Source organism: Amblyomma mixtum, chromosome 10 (assembly GCF_055824585.1).
Source record: "Amblyomma mixtum isolate Tamu chromosome 10, ASM5582458v1, whole genome shotgun sequence".
In the NCBI taxonomy this organism is placed as follows: Eukaryota; Metazoa; Arthropoda; class Arachnida; order Ixodida; family Ixodidae; genus Amblyomma; species Amblyomma mixtum.
In genome coordinates this window covers 71,156,937-71,178,386 of record NC_143021.1, presented here as the reverse complement: position 1 = coordinate 71,178,386, position 21,450 = coordinate 71,156,937, and the positions used below count along the sequence as shown (strand labels likewise).

The following is a 21,450-nucleotide window of genomic DNA, read 5'->3' as shown; positions in this document are numbered from 1 at the left end:
GAATCAAGATACCTTAGTTCACAGTCATGAACTGTTGCAGAGGGGGTGCTCACGCACGAGTCAATGTTCCTGTGGAAACGAAACGCTTCACTGATTTCCCTTGTTAGTTTATCTTTGTGTCTGTACAGGATCATAGTTTCATTAAAAATGGTGGTACACGATTTTTCAGAAGAATCAGGTTGGTTATTGCAGAGACAGTTCTTGTAATGCAAGGCTAAATTTGACGACGGAGCCCCTTTCAAAGAAGTGTTGTGGACGCCTTCGAAAATGTTGCCAGCAAATCCTGCAGGGAAGCTACTGGTGTTGGGTGGGCAGAGAGTGCCAGAGAGGTTCCAGGGGGTGCTGAAGGTCGGTCCGAAGTTTTGCATCCAGCCGACGCTTGACAAAGAAGAAAAACTGGCTCTTGGGAGGTCCATCTCGCGTCTTGTCCGGCAAGAGGAGCGGCCCAGGTGCGTTGTCGAATGTGTTGCTCTGAAAAGGACTCAGGACGTGCCGGGAAGAAGTCGTAGCCGTTGGTTAACTATCTGCAGTCTGAAAAGTTGAGGATGACTGTTTCTGATAAAGAAGGGCATTTTGCCGTTCTCCCGGAAGAACTGTTTACTGAAAAAGCCAGAGTACCCATCGCAAAGAACCATTGCCTGCCAATGTTAAACAGCAAAAGCGAGAAGCCCTGAAGTTTCTGGGGGAAATGAATCTACAGTTGCTCCACTCGTCTGTTAGCAATGCTAAAGAGGATTGTCTGGATGTATTTTTTCCAGCAAAAACGCATAACCCAATGTTCCATTCCGCTGTATTGTTAAAGAGCGAGCAACATGGCAATATGAGGTGTCAAGTTTCTTACAGAAAACCTTAGTTCAGTAACAATTGGTGATCCGTTTCTTGTGTCTAATTCCCTGGCTGTTGGTGACTATTTGAAGTGTCATAGTCCGGGTTTGTGCGCTATGTTCAGCATAGACGTTCAGGAGTTATTTTATTCACTTCCGCGCAATAGCCTGCTATGATATGTTAGCAAGTGTATGAAAGATGACAATGATGAAAGTGATTTCATTTCAAAATGCGGGATCTCTGTGGGGGCCCTTTTGGAGCTTTTGTCTTTTTATCTTAAGTGCACCTTTATTGAATGGGAAGGGAGTTTGTACACTCAGAAACAGGGGGTGTGCATTGGTTCAAAAGTGGCACCTGTACTAAGTAACAGCTTTCTCAGTTATGTAGATAAAGCTCTTAAAAGTAATTTGGGTGTAAGTACAAAACGCATCTTCGGATATGTTGATGATTACCTTGTTTTTGTCGAACATGATGACTTCAATAGGAAGGTCGATGAGGTGTTAAAGATTTTTGACGAAAGTGGACACGACCTAACTTTCACCTTTGAAAAACCTCACGGGAATGAGCTACAGTTTTTATATATAAGATTGGCAACGAGGACAGATCACGTGTGCTGGTCCTTCCTGCAGAGATCAGAGAAGCCTTTGCTCAGTTCTCGTTCGGCGCATTCGAAGGTTGTTAAATGTGGCATAGCAGTTTCTTGCCTAGAAGCTATCATTGCCAAATCATGCCTGCATGCTATCAGTACAAGTTTTAATGAGCAGGTTCAGAGGCTAAGAATTGCGGGCTTTCTAGATGATTAAGAGAACAAAGAATAACTGCGCAAAAATTACGGGATAAGAGAAAAGAAGAATCACACGGGACAAACGCAGACTAACAACTTATTTATTCCACCAACTCCCCCTTCTTTCAACACCAAAGCGCATGCGCATCAACCACAAAGACAAAAGCCACACTCACCTCGTGAAACCAAGAAACTCCAACTCCTTGCGGTACAGGTGTGCTGAAGCATCGCTAACACATTTTCCAGGCCCTAATCTCGTGATTTCCAAGGCTTCGATAATTTAGAAGTACTTGTATTTGGGCGTGTTCGTTCATAACTTTTCAGGAGGACACATGGGCGCAATAAAAGACACGGACAGAGAAGTAGACAGGGACGAGCGCTTACTATCAACAGGCTTTATTCGACGTAGACCGTTAATATACCTTCGCTTACCCAACATCATCAGCAAAAAAGGAGATAACTGCATCAGTGATTCATCTGTTATACTTCGCCGATCTGAAATGGTTTTCTTAGATAGATTTCTGTAATCGCCTACCTTTGGATTTCTTTTGGTGTTTTCTGGTACCCACGTGCTAGTGATTCGCACAGTGGCGCTTGGGTAAGCGAAGGTATATTAACGGTCTACGTCGAATAAAGCCTGTTGATAGTAAGCGCTCGTCCCTGTCTACTTCTCTGTCCGTGTCTTTTATTGCGCCCCTGTGTTCTCCTGAAAACTTCGATAATTTCCCGTCCTTTCTTATCCCTCGCGTGTCCGATAACCTTAGTCCTGTCGAAACAAGGATTACAATCGTTGTCATCATGCTATGGGACGCGCGAGGGATAAGAAAGAACGGGAAATTATGGAAGCCTTGGAAATCGCGAGATTAGGGCCAGACAAATGTGTTAGCGATGCTTCAGTACACCTGTACCGCAAGGACTAGGAATTTCTTGATTTCACGAGACGATTGTGGATTTTGTCTTTGTGGTTGGTGCGCATGCGCTTTGCTGTTGAAGGAAGGAAGTGTTTTTGGAATAAATCAGTGATCACTCTGCGTTTGTCCCGTGTGGTTCTTTTCTCTCTTGTCCCGTCCTTTTTGCGCAGTTATTCTTTGTTCTCATAATTTCGTACCAACTAGCCCCTCACCACACTCTTCTAGATTCCAGAGGTCTTAGCACTTCCTTGCAGTGAGATAATTAAAAAGGTCAAAAGGCAAGAACCACAGCAACCTTCAAAAAAGGAAAAAAAAGGAATTCGTTGTTCTACCGTACATTCACCAAATGTCACACCGTTTGAAGCAAGTAGGCCGCAGATATGGCATTGATGTTTTTTTTTCTGCACCAAACAAGCTCGGCAAATTGTGCGCCATTGTAGATAGAAGGGCCAGAGAAGAGGAAAAGAAACGGAGAAAAACAAAACAAGGTTGCCAGATTAGGCATGACCTGAGCTTTGTCCCTCGTGCTGAAGCGGTTGTGTATGAAGTGTCGTTGATGTGCAGGAAGACCTATATAGGTCAAACAGCAAGGTGATTGAACACCCGCCTAAGAGACCACAACACTTCTTTGAAAGGGGCTACGTCGTCAAATTTAGCCTTACATTACACGAACTGTCCCCGGAACAACCAGCCTGTTTCTTCTGAAAAATCATGTACCTCCATTTTTAAAGAGACTAGGATCCTGTACAAACACAAAGATAAACTAACAAGGAAAATCAGTGAAGCGTTTTATATCCACAGGAACATTGACTCGTGCGTGAGCACCCCCTTTGCAACACTTCATGAGTTTGAGTTAATCTTGGTTCATGTGATTGATGTATCACTATGGCTTTTGGTGTTGCCATGCGCTCTTGGTTGTCGATGGAGTACATATTGCGTGTTGTTTCCAAGGGCGTCCACAGAATTTTTTGCAGGGGGGGGGCCTCATTGGTTGTTGGAGCCGGAGGGGGGGGGGGGTATGTTCGTAGCAAAAGGCACTTTTTTGCGGAGTAAATTTATTTATTTATATATAAATAAAAAATAAGTGAAATACACACATGAAAGAAAAATTACAAACAGCAAATTAAAGCGTGGCTAGGAGAGATACATTGCAGTTTATCAACTAGAAACAATTAAAATTAATAAAAATGCAAAAAGATACTGTCACTTCGTGGAGAAGAGTGCTCAGTCTTGCTGCATACGGGTTCTCGACTCACCCGGATTGATGACCAGCACACAGCACAATATGGTCACAAACACGCAACTACAGTCACTCAGTCAGTCTTCCTTGAACAGCAACTGTAGGCGCAGTTAGACTCGGGTTCAGGTCTTCCTCTTTTGTGGTGGTGGAGATGGGGGTCCGTTTGGGCGCGACACGTTGCAGGAGGGAGATGAGACGTAGACGAACTTCTTCGCGGAAATGTACAAGCTGGGTTTATTTACAACTATTTACACATATACACATCGACCAGGGTGGTCGCTAGCATTCAGGACGATCGGGAGCGCCAGGCCAGAGCTCGCCCCTACGAAACCCTGTCCTGCCTGGCCGACTGAACTCGCGCTACACGTAGCGGCTCCTCGTCCTTCGGAACGTGGCCAGCGCAAAGCTAGACCCTGTCCGTCTCGCGATTCCGACTCTCCACCAAGAGTCCCTGCCCAAGTCTCCCCCTTTGGCGCCAAAACGCCTCCTTAAATAAGTTTCCCCAGCATTCTGGGGACAAACTTAGTAACCAATGAGAGATGGGCTTCTTACAACCAATCAGAGCGTTTTCTGTGCAACTCAACAGACCAAAGACACGCAGGTCCCCACGAGCTTGTTTGCTCGCGAGGGCCGCATGCCTTTGAAGAAGCCGATAGCGCTTTTCCACACACAGTGAAAACACTTTGACAACACCACAAAAGCACGCAAGCACCACTTCCATCAGCTGTGGCTCCAAACACTACAGAGTGGCATCTGAGCCCTCTGGCCAGAGGCAGAGTAATCACAACTCGTTACCCGAATGACCACTTCCATCCGGCCTCACGACCATTCGTAATTGCACTCAGCTGCCTCCCACGCAAGCTTCCCCCTCAAGTGTCCCTGGAGCTTTCTTTCGCACAGTTCGACGCCGCCGTCGAAAAGCCATTGAACTTAACCCCGACAATAGCCGGGGTACGCGACTCGTACGCACTGTCCGCGGAACGGGTCCCCTTCCGGCACCCCTCGCTGCCATTGCTGCTTTTACCTTTTGGGGCGGCAGCCCTTTGACCCCAGCGTTTCCTCTGTCTGCTTAAAAGCTACGCCGCCTAAAACATCTTAAGATAAGGACCAAGTCGGCGGCGCCCGGGGGGATACGGAGATGGCCCGCTACCCGGCGGCCCGCAAACTCAACTGGCGCCTCGGATTTTTCTGGGCGAATTGCGTAATTACAAGGGTGATAAATTCATTTCTGTGCTTCATTACACGCTCTCGGTGCACACTCATCATACACATTGATTGGAAAAACAGTTGAACGCGTACGTTGAAAACAAAAGATGACTACATATACAACGAAAACTTATTTACAAGATAAATGCACGCTCGCAGCTTCATACACCTCGCTCCGTCTTGCTCGCGCATCCGCACAGTCGAGCAACCGCACACACACTGCTCGCCGCTCGTCGTTTTCTCGTCCGCTGTCTTCGTTGTTCTCACTTTCGTTGACAACCGGCCACTAAAAACACCGAAGCACAAACAAAGAGGCGCGCACACGTGCAAGATTTCCGAATGCGCACTGGGGGGGGGTGAAAGGAACGCCGCGCGACTTCCGAGGGGAAGGGACACTCGCCACTCCGGTCGGAAAATTTGTTTTTGTGCTTTTATGGGGTTCAGAGCCCCGAAACGACTCAGGCTATGAGGGACGGAGTAGTACAGAGTTCCGGATAATGTCGACCACCTGGGTCTCTTTACCATGCACTGACATCGCACAGTACATGGGCGCTGTTGTGATTTGAGGCCCAGCCAGAGCTAGTGACAAGCGAGCCAGGCAGGCGCCGTCGGGCTGCGTTGACCAAAGGCGCTGGTTTTCGGAGAAGACGCAAGGAACGCTGGTGTGGGGGCGCCTCTGGAGACTGCGTCGCCGTGAACAAAAGCAGCTAATCCCCTTTGCCGAAGATTCTGAAAGCGGCGCTTCTACCGAACTGCGCTCTCCCGTGGATCGGAGGAGACAGCGAGCGGCGGCGGCGCCAACTCATCGCCCGCTTGCCCCTGAGCAGCCCGACAAAGCGGGGTGGACACAGCTGATATGTCCTTCCCTCCTGAAGAATTCATCGGAGGCCGGCGTACTAATGTATCCTGATTATAGCGAGCGAAAAAGGCGAAAACAAGATGTCCTGTGCACTGTCTGCCTCCGTGTCGCTATCTCTCTAGAGATCAAAGAAACAGACACCCATCTCAAGACGGCTCGAAACACGTGCTCGCCGGTGCCGCTGCATGTGTGCAACAGGTCGCCCTTTAGTGGAGCTAACGATGGCGTGGTTTGAAAACGGCGGAACGACGCGCGCCCGGACGCGGCATTTCGCAGATGTGACCCAAAGCGTGGAAGCGGGGCTGCTTTCACCCTTTTGGCTGAGCGCACCATCGACCCTGGCGTGCGGCCATCACTCACGGTTCGAGTGAGTGATTTTCCAGGGGGGTGCAGCCGCCCCCCCTTGCCCCCCCCCCTCCGGACGCCCATGGTTGTTTCTAATAAACTTTCAGTCGACAGTCAGCACCCCGCCGCGGTGGCTCAGTGGTTATGGTGCTCGGCTGGTGACCCGAAAGACGCAGGTTTTATCCCGGCCGCAGCGGCCGAATTTCGATGGAGGCGGAATTCTTGAGGCCCGTGTGCTGTGCGATGTCAGTGCACGTTAAAGAACGCCAGGTGGTCGACATTTCCGGAGCCCTTCACTACGGCGTCCCTCATAGCCTGAGTCGCTTTGGGACGTTAAACCCCAATAAACCAGTTGATAGTCTACCGGGGCCGCCGTCGCTGCCGCTCGCCCTCCTCCAGGTTGCTTTCGCACTCCTCCAGGTTTAACCAGGGCTAAACCACTGCCGATTTTTTCCGAGAAGTACGGAAATTGTTGCATTCTCGGAGACGTTCGCTCACCCCCGATGAACAATAATTTTTGTGCCGGCTAAGGCTGTGTTGTTCACCCACCGGTCAGTTTGGCCTATATAAACTAACCGACAGAGGAACAGATTTTTTCATACAATACCAGTTTCACCGCCGCGGTGGCTGTGTTGTTATAGCACTCGGCTGCTGACCCGAAAGTCATGCGTTCGATCCCGGCCGCGGCGGTCGAAATTCGATGGAGGCGAAATTCTAGAGGCTCGTGTACTGTGCGATTTCAGTGCACGTTAAAGAACCCCAAGTGCTGGAAATTTCCGGAGCCCTTCACTACGGGGTCCCTCATAGCCTGAGTCGCTTTGGGACGTTAAACACCCATAAAACAAACACGAGTTTCACATTGCACAAGTTTCGCTTTATGCTTCACTTTGCATGCACGGGAACTACTGTTAACACTTCCCGCCTTTCTTTGCACAAGAGGGCAAAGTCATTTTAATCTCAGGGGGGCAGATAGGGCTACTCCGACATCATATTTTTTTGCAACGTGTCTTAACGTAAGGTATGACACCTCGCTTTTTCCAATTCGCTTCAGCGGGGGACGAACGGCCTTTGACCCACCTCATTAACTTCATACAGGACTCGGAAACGACATTGCTAGGATAGCCTGCTTTTATCAATCTGGTATTGAAGCTGTCGCATAGGCCATGATGGCAAGATTTCATTAGGCTCCATTTGACACAAGAAACCGCTATTCCGTTCTTGACTAGTTTGGAATGTTCGGAGTTGTAGTTGTGCGGAGGTTTGTTTGATCGAGGCCAGTACTGCCAGCAAACATGCCTAGAACCGAAGTGCAACTAAAGATCCAGAAACTCTAATCCATTGCCTTTTGGAACCTCCAGGGTAAATCTGAGACCAGATCCACCAGGTTGTCGTCAATGCACATGCTGTTAAGACCGGCGAACACGGGATAATTCCTAGCAGACATGAGTCATCGTGAAGCAAGGGCTGGTGACGGCGGCAGCAGCGGCGGAAGCAGCTATCCCACAAAGCATGTCCCCACTGCCTGTGCACCTCACTTTATATAGACATGCGCTTACGAGCGGTCATTTGTCACCTTCGAAGCTCTACCACTGAGTGGCGTTCTCCTGCGTTCTCCTTTCAGCTGGCGCACCGGCTAGCGGAGCAAAGTATTTTGCGGAAACATCTGGGGATTTGCGGTTAGTTCAAGATGGCTGCCTCCAGCTTCATAGTCGCGTCTGAAATCCCCATATGTTTCGTGGCCTCAAGGGCTCGTTTCCTCGACAGCAGTGGCGGCGAATTCATTCGAGCGTCAGCGCGCACATGCGGACGCGGTTGCCAAGAGAAATCTTGTGTTCCCAGTGATGCTCGCACATGAAGAACCGCGTGGAATAATGGCGTTCCAGATCTGCATGTAACACCCTGCCGTTTATTATTTGGCACGAAGCAAAGCAGAGTCGAGAAAGTAAGTCCAAGTCATGGCGCCTTTTTGAATTTATCTTGCTACTGAAAGAATATATGCGAAGACATGTAAGAAGTGGCTAACGTCGACTCCCTTGTAAACGCGTCCAACTCAAAAGCTCTTCCACTCCACCGCTTAGTCACAATGAAAGGAAAGGATGCCGTAGCCAGCAGGAGAAGCATTGAAATAGCGGCTGGAGGAAGTTAATCCTACGAACCGCAGAGCGCAGCGTTGGTCTGGGTAGGACAGACAATCCCGAATGGTAGTACTTCTAATGTATTTCGCGGAAGCTACTTTCAAAGACACTGTCAAAAGTGCTCCGCTTAGCCGGCAGAGCTGGAACATGCGCTTCCGCTCCACTTATGCTTTCGGGGTTAGCGTAAGCACAGCGGACCGCAACACCGATCTGATAACACTGCCTTGTAGGAAGCCACTGGGAACAGCGCGAAACAACTATGCTTCGGTGTGTCTGTGCCTTGCGAACGCTTCCTCTCGCTCGGGAACTGTAGGAGATGTCTGGTATGTACCACTACATGTTACCACATGTTACACGGTCTTTAAGTTAGGGCTGGCTAAGAAGACTGAAAAACCTCCGGCATGTAGTCCAAGCCGAGAAGCGTTTCCATAGTTGCACTGACCTGGACCGTAAGATGCGCCATGCCTGGATCTCCTTTATTAATTTGGGAGAACAAAACCAGTGGAAAGGACGCAGTTAAGAAACCAGCGTCGTCCTGTGTGTCTCTACTGTGTCTGCGTCCTTTCCGGTCGCTCCAAATATATACCAACTCGCCAGTTTGCTTCTTCGTTTAGCCTACCTTCGTCTCTTTCTTCGCTGATATTATCGCCTCCTGAAATTAAGCCCGACGCAAGAGCCGCTTCAAGCTTCTCTCAGATGCACAGCCACTCACAACAGACCTAGATCTTGATCGCCAGCGCATCTTGTTCAGCTTGTGGTTGGTATGTGGGTTTGAGCGGCTTATGTACTCCTCATCAGCGGAGTTGCAAAGAAGCACTGCTGTGCATCCTGCGCCGAAGAGCTCGACGGCAAGCTATATTTGCGAATTATAAAGCAGGCCCACAAAACTTGTCGAGCGCGTTGAGGAAAAGTATTCACCAGCCCGTCTCTCCAGACATTTCATACCTGCATTACCTGACCACTGCCTCAGGCCACTTTGTACTATTGCTATAGACAACAATAGACTGAAGCATTTTGGGAAATGAAGAGGCAGCCGAAACGCCCGAAAAGGTCCCCAGCATCGAAATTACCGGAAAGTATTCTCTAAGAAATCTGAGACGTCACTAATGGCAAAGATATAAGCTTACGAGCAAAGTATTTGGCTCCTGAGCTTACCAACCAATTTTTATGCACTTCTCCAAGACATTCACCCGCGCTTGAACTCTGGGCTCCCACAGAGACTCCCTTGCATCTAAAATTTCTCCAATATTCACTGCATCTGAAGCCTCCTTCATAAGCAGCTATCGACACCGCTCAGGACAAGCAAACATTCACACTGTGACTACTGTGGATCATTTGACACAGTGCAGTAAATTTTTGTTTTGTCTCCGCGTATACACACGAGTAGACTTGTTTCAGGTAAAAAGAAATGGAGACAAAGGAATACTGCTGGCAAGAAAAATTTGTTGCAGCCCGTCGCTGCTGCGTCGTGTATTGAAATTTAGTTTTTCCTTTCTTCAGGACATTAAACTTCTTCGGGCCTTTTTGATGCATACATCTTGTGTCATATTTTATGCACATTGTTATGGTAGACAGTCCAGAAACGAATAGTGTCCCAGCAGCACAGCTTTTGACAGCTTACAGCCGCGCAACGGCAGCACACACTGGGTCGACAGCTGAGAGCCGTGCGGTGCGGACGGTGCTCTTCGGATCACGCGTGGTGACCGTGACCGGACGGACTGCGGGAGCAACGTGACTGCGTCAAATAGTTGAGTTATTTATTTTAATATCTTGAAAGTAAGTAGTGGAAAGATTAGCTGAGGTAGTGGACGATATAAGGGCGATAGCACAGCAAGTGCAGATCGTAGTGTGCACTGTGCCGGAGGAGCAAGGACGGAACGGACAGGTTGCCAAGGACGTGGTGACCCTTAATTGAGAGATAAGGAAATTAATCCTGGAGAAAGGCTTTGAAGTGGCAGACATGAACAGGGAAGTGAATATAGCAGGCTTCGGCAGAGGCGTTACAGGATATGGCATATATTTCAGTGTACGGGCAGGAGCAGAAATCGGCTCACGCCTGGCAGGCCGGGAAGCAGATCATTAGGCGGTCCACGGCGGGTCAGGGCGTACGGGTAGGTAGAAGCTAAGTAGAAAGTGTAACAATGGAGGCTGAGCCGAACAAAATGGCCACTAGGAGGTCCAGTAAGAAAACTACCAAAAAGAAATTTAGCGCCAGGATGAGTTACATATTCAAGAATGGTTTTCTGGCGGGCTAGTTGGGGCTGGTCGTTCATGATTAAACAGCGCGAAAAAAACACGAACAGAGACAGAAAACACGTACACACATAGAGCGCAGAACTTCCAACTTTTATTCGAAGAACGCTTCGAGCATTACCTTTTATACGCTTGGCATATCACTGGCTGTCGCACAAACTATGGCAAGCAGATGCTTCGTTACAGGCTTCCTGTTTTACTCAATCAGCACTCACGCAATAGTCGGAAAGATTTTACAGTTGTTTCCGTTAAACAATTCCGTCAAATGTTTTTGTGAAGAGTTTGTCTATGTCCTCATTTAGTGCTTTGTACATGATGTACTTTGATTTTTTTTGTGCTTTTTAACTCAAATTTCATTCAATTTTGATTTATTGATGTAAAAATTAAATCAGTTGATTTATCCTGCGCTGCCAAATGCCGTCAGTAAGGGGGCAGTCGCCCCGTCAAGCTGCTCTCTGAAGCAGCTTTTTCGCGGCTGCTCCTTTCCTTGTAAAAGAGGAAAAATAAACTATTATTATTATTATTAAACAACCACCACATGACACAGCCGGGACATGGACACGTAACTGTCAATGCTTATCTGTTTTGATCCCGGCTGTGTCATGTGGTGGTTGTTTAGAGAATATAAAAGGTAATGCCCGAAGCGTTTTTCGAATAAAAGTTGGAAGTTCTGCGCTCTATGTGTGTACGTGATTTCTGTCTCTGTCCGTGTTTTTTTTTTTTCGCGCAGTTTATTCATGAATGAGTTACATACGCATGCAAGGGGTAGAACGAGAGCGGAATGGTTAGAAATTAAACAGCAATTACAGGACGAAGAAGTAGGTGTGTACGCTCAATGCGAGACACATCAGAGCGATTTAGAAGATCCACGTTTAATCGATGGCTATGTCTGGGAAGGGTGCAACAGAACAAGGAAGGAGAAAAAGGGAGGAGGAGTAGGTATGCTGATACATCAAGGAACAAATTGGCAAAGAATAAAATCAACTTGCAAAGAACATGTCTGGGTATCAGGTACAATTGCTGGCAAAAGGACATGGCTAGGGGTAGTTTATTTAGGGACCGGGGACAAATGCAGGCAAGAAAACATCCGGTTAATTCATTGTGGTTTACAGTGCTTAAACACATGGACAGGGGACAGAAACAGAAACGACGACGGCACAGGCGCCGAACCTCAAGTTTACTTTAGAACCGCCGAAACGCTGCATATATATTCAGAACACAGGCGCCAACAGGCGGCGATGTTATGCACTCGTGGTAACAGGCAGTGATATGACTAAGAAGGCATGAGAATGAGCTAAGGTAAGCTTAAGCCAGCAAAACACCTTTGAATTACGGAGGTAAAGCCAAGCCATAGCGAGGCCTGCTCGCGGCTCCCGGCGGCTGTGGTTTCGGCTTCTATCGCTGGCATGTTATCCTTCCTTCGACTTTGTAAAATTGTCTCTATTTAATTACGATTGTCCAGTTAGTTTCCCTCCCATGCAAAAATTTTAAAAACACCTCTAATATTGCTTCCGCGTACCTTGTTCACTTTCTTTCGCACTGTATTTGCCGTTGTTTTATTCGAAACTGAATGCATGTTCATTCATGAAACCACGGAAGCCTCAGACTAAAGCAAAGAAATTGTTTCGCAAATTAATATTTGCTTTTGCTTAATGCGTTTGACTCTGCCTTTGCTACGCCGCCGTGGTGGCTCAGTGGTTATGGTGCTCGGCTGCTGACCCGAAAGACGCGGATTCGATCCCGGCCGCGGCGGTTGAATTTCTTTGGAGGAGAAATTCTAGAGGCCCGTGTACTGTGCGATGTCAGTGCACGTTAATGAACCCCAGGTGGTCGAAATTTTCGGAGCCCTCCACTACGGCGTCTCTCATAGTCTTAGTCGCTTTGGGACGTTAAACTCCATAAACCAAACCATAAACCAATCTGCCTTTGCTACGGCTGTCATTTGTTTTTGTTTTTTTACCGTTTTTACTTTTTTTTTGGTGTTTGGTTTCTGACCACTTTTACTTCTCATGTTTCACTCTGCCTCTGCTACGATTGTTTGACACTGCTTTTGCTACGAGATGGCCTCCTCTAATTTCTGGTATCAGAATCTTAGTTGTTTCTGCAGGGGTTAAAGGTTTCTTGTTTGTTATCCTGATGTTGCTGCTTTTTTCCACGTGTTGGGTTCGGAGCGATAATGCGATGAGTGTCATGCCTGAGCTGTATGTTTAAATATGCCACCTTTCCATGTAATAAACAGTTGGTAGTGTGCGCATGTGGTGTCCCCTTTCTCGTTAGCGTCCTTGTTGCGCCGCCGTTCATTTCATCATGCACCAACTCGCCCCTCAGGCCATTCTTCTATTAATATAAGAATTTGAGAAACCTATTTAGCAGAACTTGAGCTAGGAAAAAAACAACAACTTACAATATACAATGCTCTGAAAGCAGATATTTTAATTTAAGCTTCTGCCGTACATCACAAAAATCCTACACACAGCAACAGGTGGCAGTTTAGTCTTACTCATTAAGAGGACGGAGAAAGAAAGAGCATTAAACTAGTAAAAAACGCGGAAAGCAAAAATTGGATTAATTCAGTAGAAAAGAAGCATAGTGTAGAACAATACTGACACTGGAAAAGGCAGATCAGGAAAAAAATTTTCTATGATAACTCAAGAGGCACTCTTTGAAGCTAGGTCAATGCGTCTTAGAACACGCAGCTACAAAAAGAAATTTAACGAAAAAGATGGAACATGTGCTGTGCGTGGTAAATCTGTAGAAACCATTGCAAAATCATCATACTCAAATGTGATGGAATCTATCCGGATATCGATGCAGGCACAGTCACTCTTCCTGAGGCCCTACAGTTTAGAGATAACATCATCACCATCAATCTGACTACGCCCACTGCAGGGCAAAGGCTTTTCCCACGTCTCTCCAACTGACCCTGCTCTTTGCCAGTTGTGGCCACCGTATCCGCGCAAACTTCTGAATCTCATCCCGCCCACGTAACTTTCTGATGCCCCTGCTAGGCTTGCCTAATAAATCTGCCGTGGATGTTAGCAAAAAGTGATTGGAAGATTCATGGCTCAAAAGCAGAGAGGGGACATAAGGTTAAAAGTGTCGGAAAACGTGTTGAACGAAAATGGGGAATTTCAATAAAGATTTACAACACAGGTAAACAAAAATATAGAAAAAAAAGCATGGTGGCAACTGCCACCACCCTGTTTCCATCCATCTATCAAGTTGTCGGCGACGGCGTTGCAGTTAGTGCCTTGGTGACCTTGTTTTGTGTGCTTCTCAACTGTGGACTGTCGCGCCTACTGCTCAGTTACCTCCAGTAATATTCTTTGCTTTGTCATTTATTTCTGGACATCTCTGTTACCGCTTATCTCTTCCCATAATCCCCCCCTAGCGCAGAACAGCATGTCTCCTGGTTGCTCTGCGCCAAAGCAGAGTTGTTTGCCGGTTAGAGATAAAACAGCACAGGAGGTGCCAGTTACCAACTCATTGGAGTTATGGATTCACATCGGGTGTTTTACAAATTTGGAAATATAGTGCTTTGATCAGAGACATCCTTGCTACTCTGTATCACCTAGACAATAACAGGCCCAATTTATTTATGCAACAAGGTAAATTTATGCTGTTCTTCTACCTTCAGAACTCAGTGCGTCAGTATGCACTTTCTCCTAAAATACTAAACAGGTGGTGGGACAATGGATCCAGGAGTACGGAAAGGTGTTCGGCATCTTTATCGGCGACGAGCCCTACCTTTTGCTGAGCAACCCAGACATGATCAAGGAGTGCCTCGTGAAGGAGTTTGCCGTGTTTAGAGACCGATCTCGACTACCGATAGAGGCTGAACCTGTCAAGAGCAGCCTGATTTGTCTCAGAGGTAAACATCATCTACAACCTTCTTTTCTTCGCGCACTTTCCCTGTTTATTTCTCTTGATACATTGTTATGAAATTCTTATTCTCGTAGTCGTATTTCAAAACACTGACTGTTTGGTGAGTTAATACATCATACTCATAGAATAGCGCAAGAACGTTAACCCAATGGAGAAAAAATTACACAGAAAACGGGCCCCTACTTTCAGCTCCCGTGTCTGTCTTTTAGGGCACATGATACAGCTTAGAAGATGGCAATAACATGCGTGCATGATCTAGAGTAAAGGCAGTTCAATTTTGTTGGGCTTAGAAGTCTTGAAAAGCGTGCCCATAATTTACTGATAACTTCCAGAAATTCCGATTACCGCGGCTCACGGCGATCACTACTGCCGGTTTCTCGCGCAGATACTGCCTCACGGCATAGTTTAGCTCGCTTGACGTCAGGAATAAGTTCTCATTTTCTCGGCATAAAACGCCATACTTTCACTATTGTGAAACGCCATACTCACTATTGTGTGGTCGCTACAACGGACCTTTACGAGGACCTCCACATCCTCTATGATTCCAGAGTGAACGCATAGTATGAAGTCTATTTCATTTTCAGTCTCACCATTGGAACTCTTCCACGTCCACTTCCTTTTTTCTCGTTTGCGGAACAAGGTATTCATGATCTGTAAATTATTTGTCTGTGAACTCTACTAATAACTCTCCCCTGCTAATCTTGGAGCCTATGGAATAGCCATCTACCACAAGCCTGCTTCTTGCCTACCTTCACATTGAAGACGCCCATCAGTACAGTGTACTGTGATTTTAGTATGTTCATTGCCGATTCCACGTCTTCATAGAAGCTTTAAACGATCTGGTCATCATAGCTTGATGTAGGCGCGTAGGGGTGCACCACTTTCGGCTTGTACCTCTTATTAAGCCCTCTCTCTTATTATTAAACATTGAAAAAGCGCCCATGAATAGTTGGAGCCAGTTAAAGCTCTACAGAATAAACAAAATAGCGTGGGGTGGAACGTATCTACGCACAGAGGAAAAAACTTTCCAGGAAAATAACAAGCTAGAGTACGCGTGATGATAAGTCCTTTTCTGGAAGTGATGGCAAGCTCCGTGAGCTTTCCCCCTCCCTTGTTCAATTTTTGTCTGCAAGAAACCATCTGCCTGCCCTCTCTCAACTATGCAAGGCTAAAACAGGAAGGGAGAATAAAAACGACGTTTAACTTGTTCATATATGCGAAAGGTGTAAATATAAACATAAAAGGTACAGCGAAAATAATTTCCTAAAATATTCTAAATTTCGTAAAATACTCAAAATGATGGAGGCCTCCAAAGAAGGTTAAAAGCACGTGAAAAGGACATAAGGCATACAGAATAGTCATTGCTGTGCGGTTTACTGCTAAAACCCCAAGGCTTATAGGCTGGAATGACCTTAATGCTCTACATGGAGTCCATTTATTATTGTGACAGACGCTCGCTAACACATTTTTCTCTGGCCTCTTTTATGTGAAGGCATACAAGGATTCTCCTGCCTTCGTTTGCCCTTATCCTTCCCAATGATATTGTTTCTTTCCATTCATGTATCATGCTAGTTTGAAAACGCACCGCTCGCAGTGTTCGGCCAGTGACCTTCTAACGAAACGGCTGAGACATTAGCCTGGTGCTTCTGCAGGCTTTCGTTAAGGAGAAGGCCAGTTTGTCTGAAGTGGCGTTTGCCGCAGGGCAAGGCGATCTTATAAACAACGCCTTTCATACCCCTGATGGTTTTGGTTTGGTGTCTCTCCAGGCAGCTTTGACGAGCCTGTCCGTTTTGTTTGGTGCCGCCAACACAACAAAGACCGTTTGTTCCCGCAACTTTTATAAGCCGGAGGGACAATCAATGCATGTAGGATATAGCGGGGCAAAAGGCGACACGGGGCAAAACGAGACACTTCAGCACTTAGCGTCCTCTAACTTTAACACATAAAGTCGTAATGGTTTGTTATTTACCCCGCATGCGCCGCCATATCTCCGCTGCGACTGTTTTAAAGGTTGACGTGATTGGTTCTCCGGAAAGAAGACAAAAAATTCAGAAGTGAGCCTTGGAGAACTAGAAAGCGCTCAAAACGGCGCGGATTTCTTCTGCACGCAACATTTCTTGCCAGTGTGCAAGCCAACTTACTCAACGTTATGGATTTACTGAAGTATTTATTTTTGCCTTTCGTTATCCTTCTTCATTTATGCGAAGTATCGAATTTTTTTTCTGCCTGTTGTAGATAACATTATTTTGGTAGCAGGCTACGCATGAGGCAAAACGCGACGTTGTGTAGGCTGCATGGCTTAAAGTAAGGACATTGGCTGTGTTGCTGGCACTTAAGCTCTGGGTGTGCGTCCTTCCACTTTGGGGTGGTTTTAACATACAAGGGAAGAACAAGTATTGCAGTCGGCGCGAAGAAAACATGAAAAAGCGCTCTAGAGAACCAAGGAGCAGAGATATTCTATCCGCGGTGCCGCAAAGTATTTTGTAGTAGGGTAAGAGTGCGAGCTAGTTGGTGATCCCTTACATATAAATACCAGCGCAAACCAGCAAGAGAGAGAGAGAGAAACAACTTTATTTGCTCGAGCTAAATACGACGTCTGCTTAGACTCCGTCGATAGGAGTGGTTCTCTCTTCACGGGAACCATATGCATCCCTGGCCGCCTGGCCCCTGGAGATCAGGACGAGCTGGTCTTCCACGGCGGGGCTGGTTAGCAAGGTCTCCCATCGCTCGGTAAGGGAGGATGAGGGATGGGGTGGGGTAGTGGGGCAGGTAAGAGGTGGGGGGATTTCCTTGATGAAGTTGCATACTTCAATGACATGTTGGAGTGCGCCTAACTCAGTCTTGCAGAAATCACATTCCTTCTGGTACCTTTCCGGGTACATCTTGTGTTGAAGGTAAGGGTGCGGGAAGGATCCTGCCTGTATCTGCCTGTAGTTCGCTTGCTGTTCTCTGGTAAGCGATTTGTGAGGATCGGGGTAACGTCGCCTCTCCGTCTTGTAATAGTTCGTAATTTCCTTGTAACTAATAATGGACTGTGGCTCACCTTCCTCTGCCCGGTGTTCCATCTCTCGGGCGAACTGGTGGGCAAGCTCGTTGCCCTCCAGCCCAGAGTGAGCCGGTGTCCATATCAACTCAACTTTCCTTTCAGGAAAGTCGCGTTTACATTTGAGAATTCCTAGTGCCGCAAGAGACACCCACCTCTTTCTGTAACTGTTATACGCCTCTTGCGAGTCGGTGACAATTCTTCCCACTTTGGGCTGCGCGAGTGCAAGCGCTATCGCGGCCTCTTCTGCCACCTCTGGAAAAGATGTCTCAATAGAGGCGCAGGTTACGAGCATATCCCGCGTCGTAACTGCCAGCGTGGCTATCGATGAAAACATGGGTAACGAAGCGTCTGTGAAGAGAGTGACACCCTGTTCCTCTTCTTCTATTTTCTCTAATGTATCCGTCAAGGCCGCTATACGAGCCGCTCTGCGGCCGTCGTTACGACCCGGCCTCATGTTTCGAGGCAGCGGTTTACTCACGATTTTATGCGCCCACAACCTGGGTAACGGTCCCGTTTCCTTCCGGTCTGCCTCTTGCCAGCCCAATTTGGCAAGAACGCGACGTCCCGCCGAAGTTTGACTGAGCCGGAGTCTTTGATTAGACAGATGAGCTTCTATTAACTCTTCAATGTCGTTGTGCTTGGCCATGCCGAGAAGCTTGTCGGTCGAGGAATACGTCGGTATGCCCAGCGCCATCTTGGTTGCCTTGCGTATAATGATGTTCAACTGGTCCCTGTCTTTCTTGAGTAACTTCAGGTACGGCGCCGCGTAAACGATGCGCGACGTCACGAAGGCCTGGACGAGCGTCAGTGCATCGTCCTCCTTGAATCCTCTTTTTCTGTTCGTTACTCTTCTGATGATGTGCGAAATTTGTTCCGTTGAAACCTTGATCTTGGCGAGCGACGCCCCCGCCTTGCCGTTGTTCTGGAAGATGACACCCAGAATACGTGCTTGCGTGGTTGGCGTTATGCTCGCGCCGTCGATGGTGAAGCGGCCGTTTTCTTGGTCTCCTTTCTTTCTTCTTGGTTTGACGACGAGTAACTCCGACTTCTGGGGCGAGCAACTGAGGCCACACGACTGAGCGAACTCGTGCACGGTCTTTGCCACTCTCTGAAGGGTCTCCTCCATCCAACTCTCCGACGCTTAACTTACAGACTCATCTTAGAGCAGCGCGAAACACAGGACGTAGTGGAAGAAACAAGAGACGACACGAGCGCAATCTAACAACTGAATTTTTATTTCTAGAGGGGTGACATATATAAGCGCCAAACTGAACGACAAAACAAAAACACATCATAAAAGCTCGATGGCCCTTAAAAACTGTACGCGCATGCATCGGGACACTAATCGCCTCATCTTCACAAAACCATCCAGCCGTCTTAACACACAAACGCACCTGCTATCACCCTGTCGCCACACATTCCCCGAGAGCGCGAATCTCTTTTTCCACAAGATTGATAGAAGCTGATGCGACACATGTTCCTGACTCCTGCCTTATCAGAAACGCCTCAACTAACTCCCTGCAGGTCCGATCTGGGTGACTGAACAATATATTTGTCCTGTTTAAATGGGGCACACAATCTTTACACTTCCAGCAGTGCACAGCAAGGCTGGACGAAACTGCCTCTTTCACTGATCTGCGGTGTTCGAGCAGCCGCTCGTTTATACAGCGGCCTGCCTGGCCGATGCACGTCCTGCCCCAGGACAGCGGAATAGAATATACCACTCCGGTGTCGCAATCGACGAGTGCTTTTCTGTGTGAAACTGTTATAGTGCCACGTATCATTGTAGTGTCCGTTCGTTCGTGCTCGAGGCCGCAGGAAAGGGGTGTTATCATTTTCGTTCCTGACGCGAGAAGCGACCGGACTAATCTCGATTGATCACAGCCACGGAGAGCTACATCTACGTTCTTCCAGATTACTGTAGATGATCTTGGCCTGTTATCTCGAAGTTTCCTTACCGTCTTAGCGTGAGATGACCCGGGCCTACTCCGCCGGTACTCCACCGCATCAACGGTTTTCACTGGAAGTTTCATGGCCGTACTATGCCCCCCTTCTTCGGCGTCCCGCAATGGCCGTTACAGCCCTGCGGCCGGCCGTGAAGCCGCTTCGCCGAGGCTTTGTTTTAGAGCCTCGCCACTGTGAACCCCCGCACGGACTTGGTTTCTCCGGAACCAGAAACCCGCACGTCGGTAGCCAGGCCACGAGCAGGCCGCACAGTCGGATATCCCCCCGGTTCATGGCGACAGTGGGGTTCGAGCGTCCCTCATGCAAGCCGGGTGCTTAAAACACTAAATAACCTCTGCTCTTAGAATTAGCGTATGGACGTGCACGCCATCGCACACTGTGAGCAGAATCAAGGTGGGCGCTCATGACTACTGGACTGACAGTAGTATACCGCAGCGGCAAACACATCACAGCAGGACGACAGAAAATTATTACTGAGAGGTTTAGGGAGCGACATGGAGTTAATACAGAAGACACAATGCGGTGTAGGGCAAATATTGTGTCCTGTGAGTATTGCACACAAGTGGGTTTAAAACTGCTGCAATGTCCACAGAAAAATAATTTCCGTATTATAAATGAGAATATTGTAATATGAGGCAATGCAGAAACGTGCGCGGAACGAACACAAGCGCGTCCTATTTGGGCACAAAGAGAATATTTCATGGAAAAGAGTGTTGTATTTAAATTGGCGTGGAGGTAGAGCATCCGCCTCGCGTGCAAGAATACCGGGGTTAGAATCACGGTGCCACGCAATTCTCCACCGGAAAAAAAAAAAACTCCGCGTGTCGATGGAATTGCATAACCAGGCTTGGAGTGCGGCCTGATATCGGTGACCTCAACCGACAACGCACTTCCTCACCAGAACAGGATTTGGCCACCCTGGTGTAGTACTTGGCCACCACCTTCTATGAACAAACTAATTAACCCTCGGCCCTCAGTCCCCAGCGGCTGCGGAGCAACTGACCAAGGCGGCGGCCAGATCTGTGACGCAGCGGAGGGTGCTGAGAATCTCTGGCTCCGGACAGGCCGCCATTGGAAACTGAACCTGGCAACGTTTAACGCAAGAACCTTATCAAGTGAGGCTAGCTTAGCAGTGCTGCTGGAGGAATTAGCCAGTATTAAATGGGATTTCATAGGGCTTAGTGAGGTTAGGAAGACAGATGAGGCGTATACATTACTAAAGGGCGGGCATGTACTGTGCTATCGTGGATTAGCAGATAGGCGAGAACTAGATGTGGGATTCCTCATGTGGGATTCAGCTAAGTGTGGGATTCAGCTAAGTGCAAATGATATAGAACGTGCCCATCGCCTCCGACGCCACTCTGAAGACCGGCAACGCCCGGTCATCGTTAAATTTATATCCTTCAAAACTAAGGAATCAGTTCTTTCAAAAGGTCCGAAATTCAAGGATATCGGTTATAGCGTCGGTGAGGACTTTTCACGTCGTGTCCAAAATTGCCGAAAACACCTTGTGGCTTTTGCCAAGGCAAAGTCTGCGTCTTTTTCCCTGAGGTTCAAAACGATGCATATTGGCCCAAAACGCTATATTTTTGATGAATCATCTCAGTCCGTACAAGAGATATCGTAACAATCAACTAATCCTTCCCGGTCATCGCGATCTTCCCGGCCTACTCTCCTCGTGCCAACTTTCCATTATCGGTAATCTTTACTAACATTCGCAGCTTCCTGCCGAAACGTGATGTGTCAAATCTTGTAACATCATCAGGCAGCAATCTGCTCGTTCTAACTGAAACATGGTTGAATAACGACATCACAGATTCCGAGATATTGTTCGACCTGCCTCATTTTCGTCTTTTTCGCGCTGATCGCAAAGATGCTCGGGGGGGAGGAGTTCTGATTGCAGTCCATGAGCAGTTATCTTGTTCTAGCATTGAAGTCACTTCAGACTTAGAAATTCTATGGATCATGTGCCGGGCATCCCCATTGACAATATTAA

At 47.6% G+C, this 21,450-nt stretch overlaps 1 protein-coding gene across 1 annotated transcript in view; it reads left to right on the top strand.

Annotated features, from left to right (window-relative positions):
- The window catches only part of LOC149326092 (cytochrome P450 3A4-like), a 174,260-nt gene that overhangs the window by 86,820 nt on the left and 65,990 nt on the right, over positions 1-21,450 (top strand). Inside the window, exon 2 of the mRNA XM_089564474.1 lies at positions 14,240-14,429. Within this exon, the coding sequence (XP_089420600.1) occupies positions 14,240-14,429 (190 nt within the window). The remainder of the gene's footprint in view (positions 1-14,239; positions 14,430-21,450) is intronic.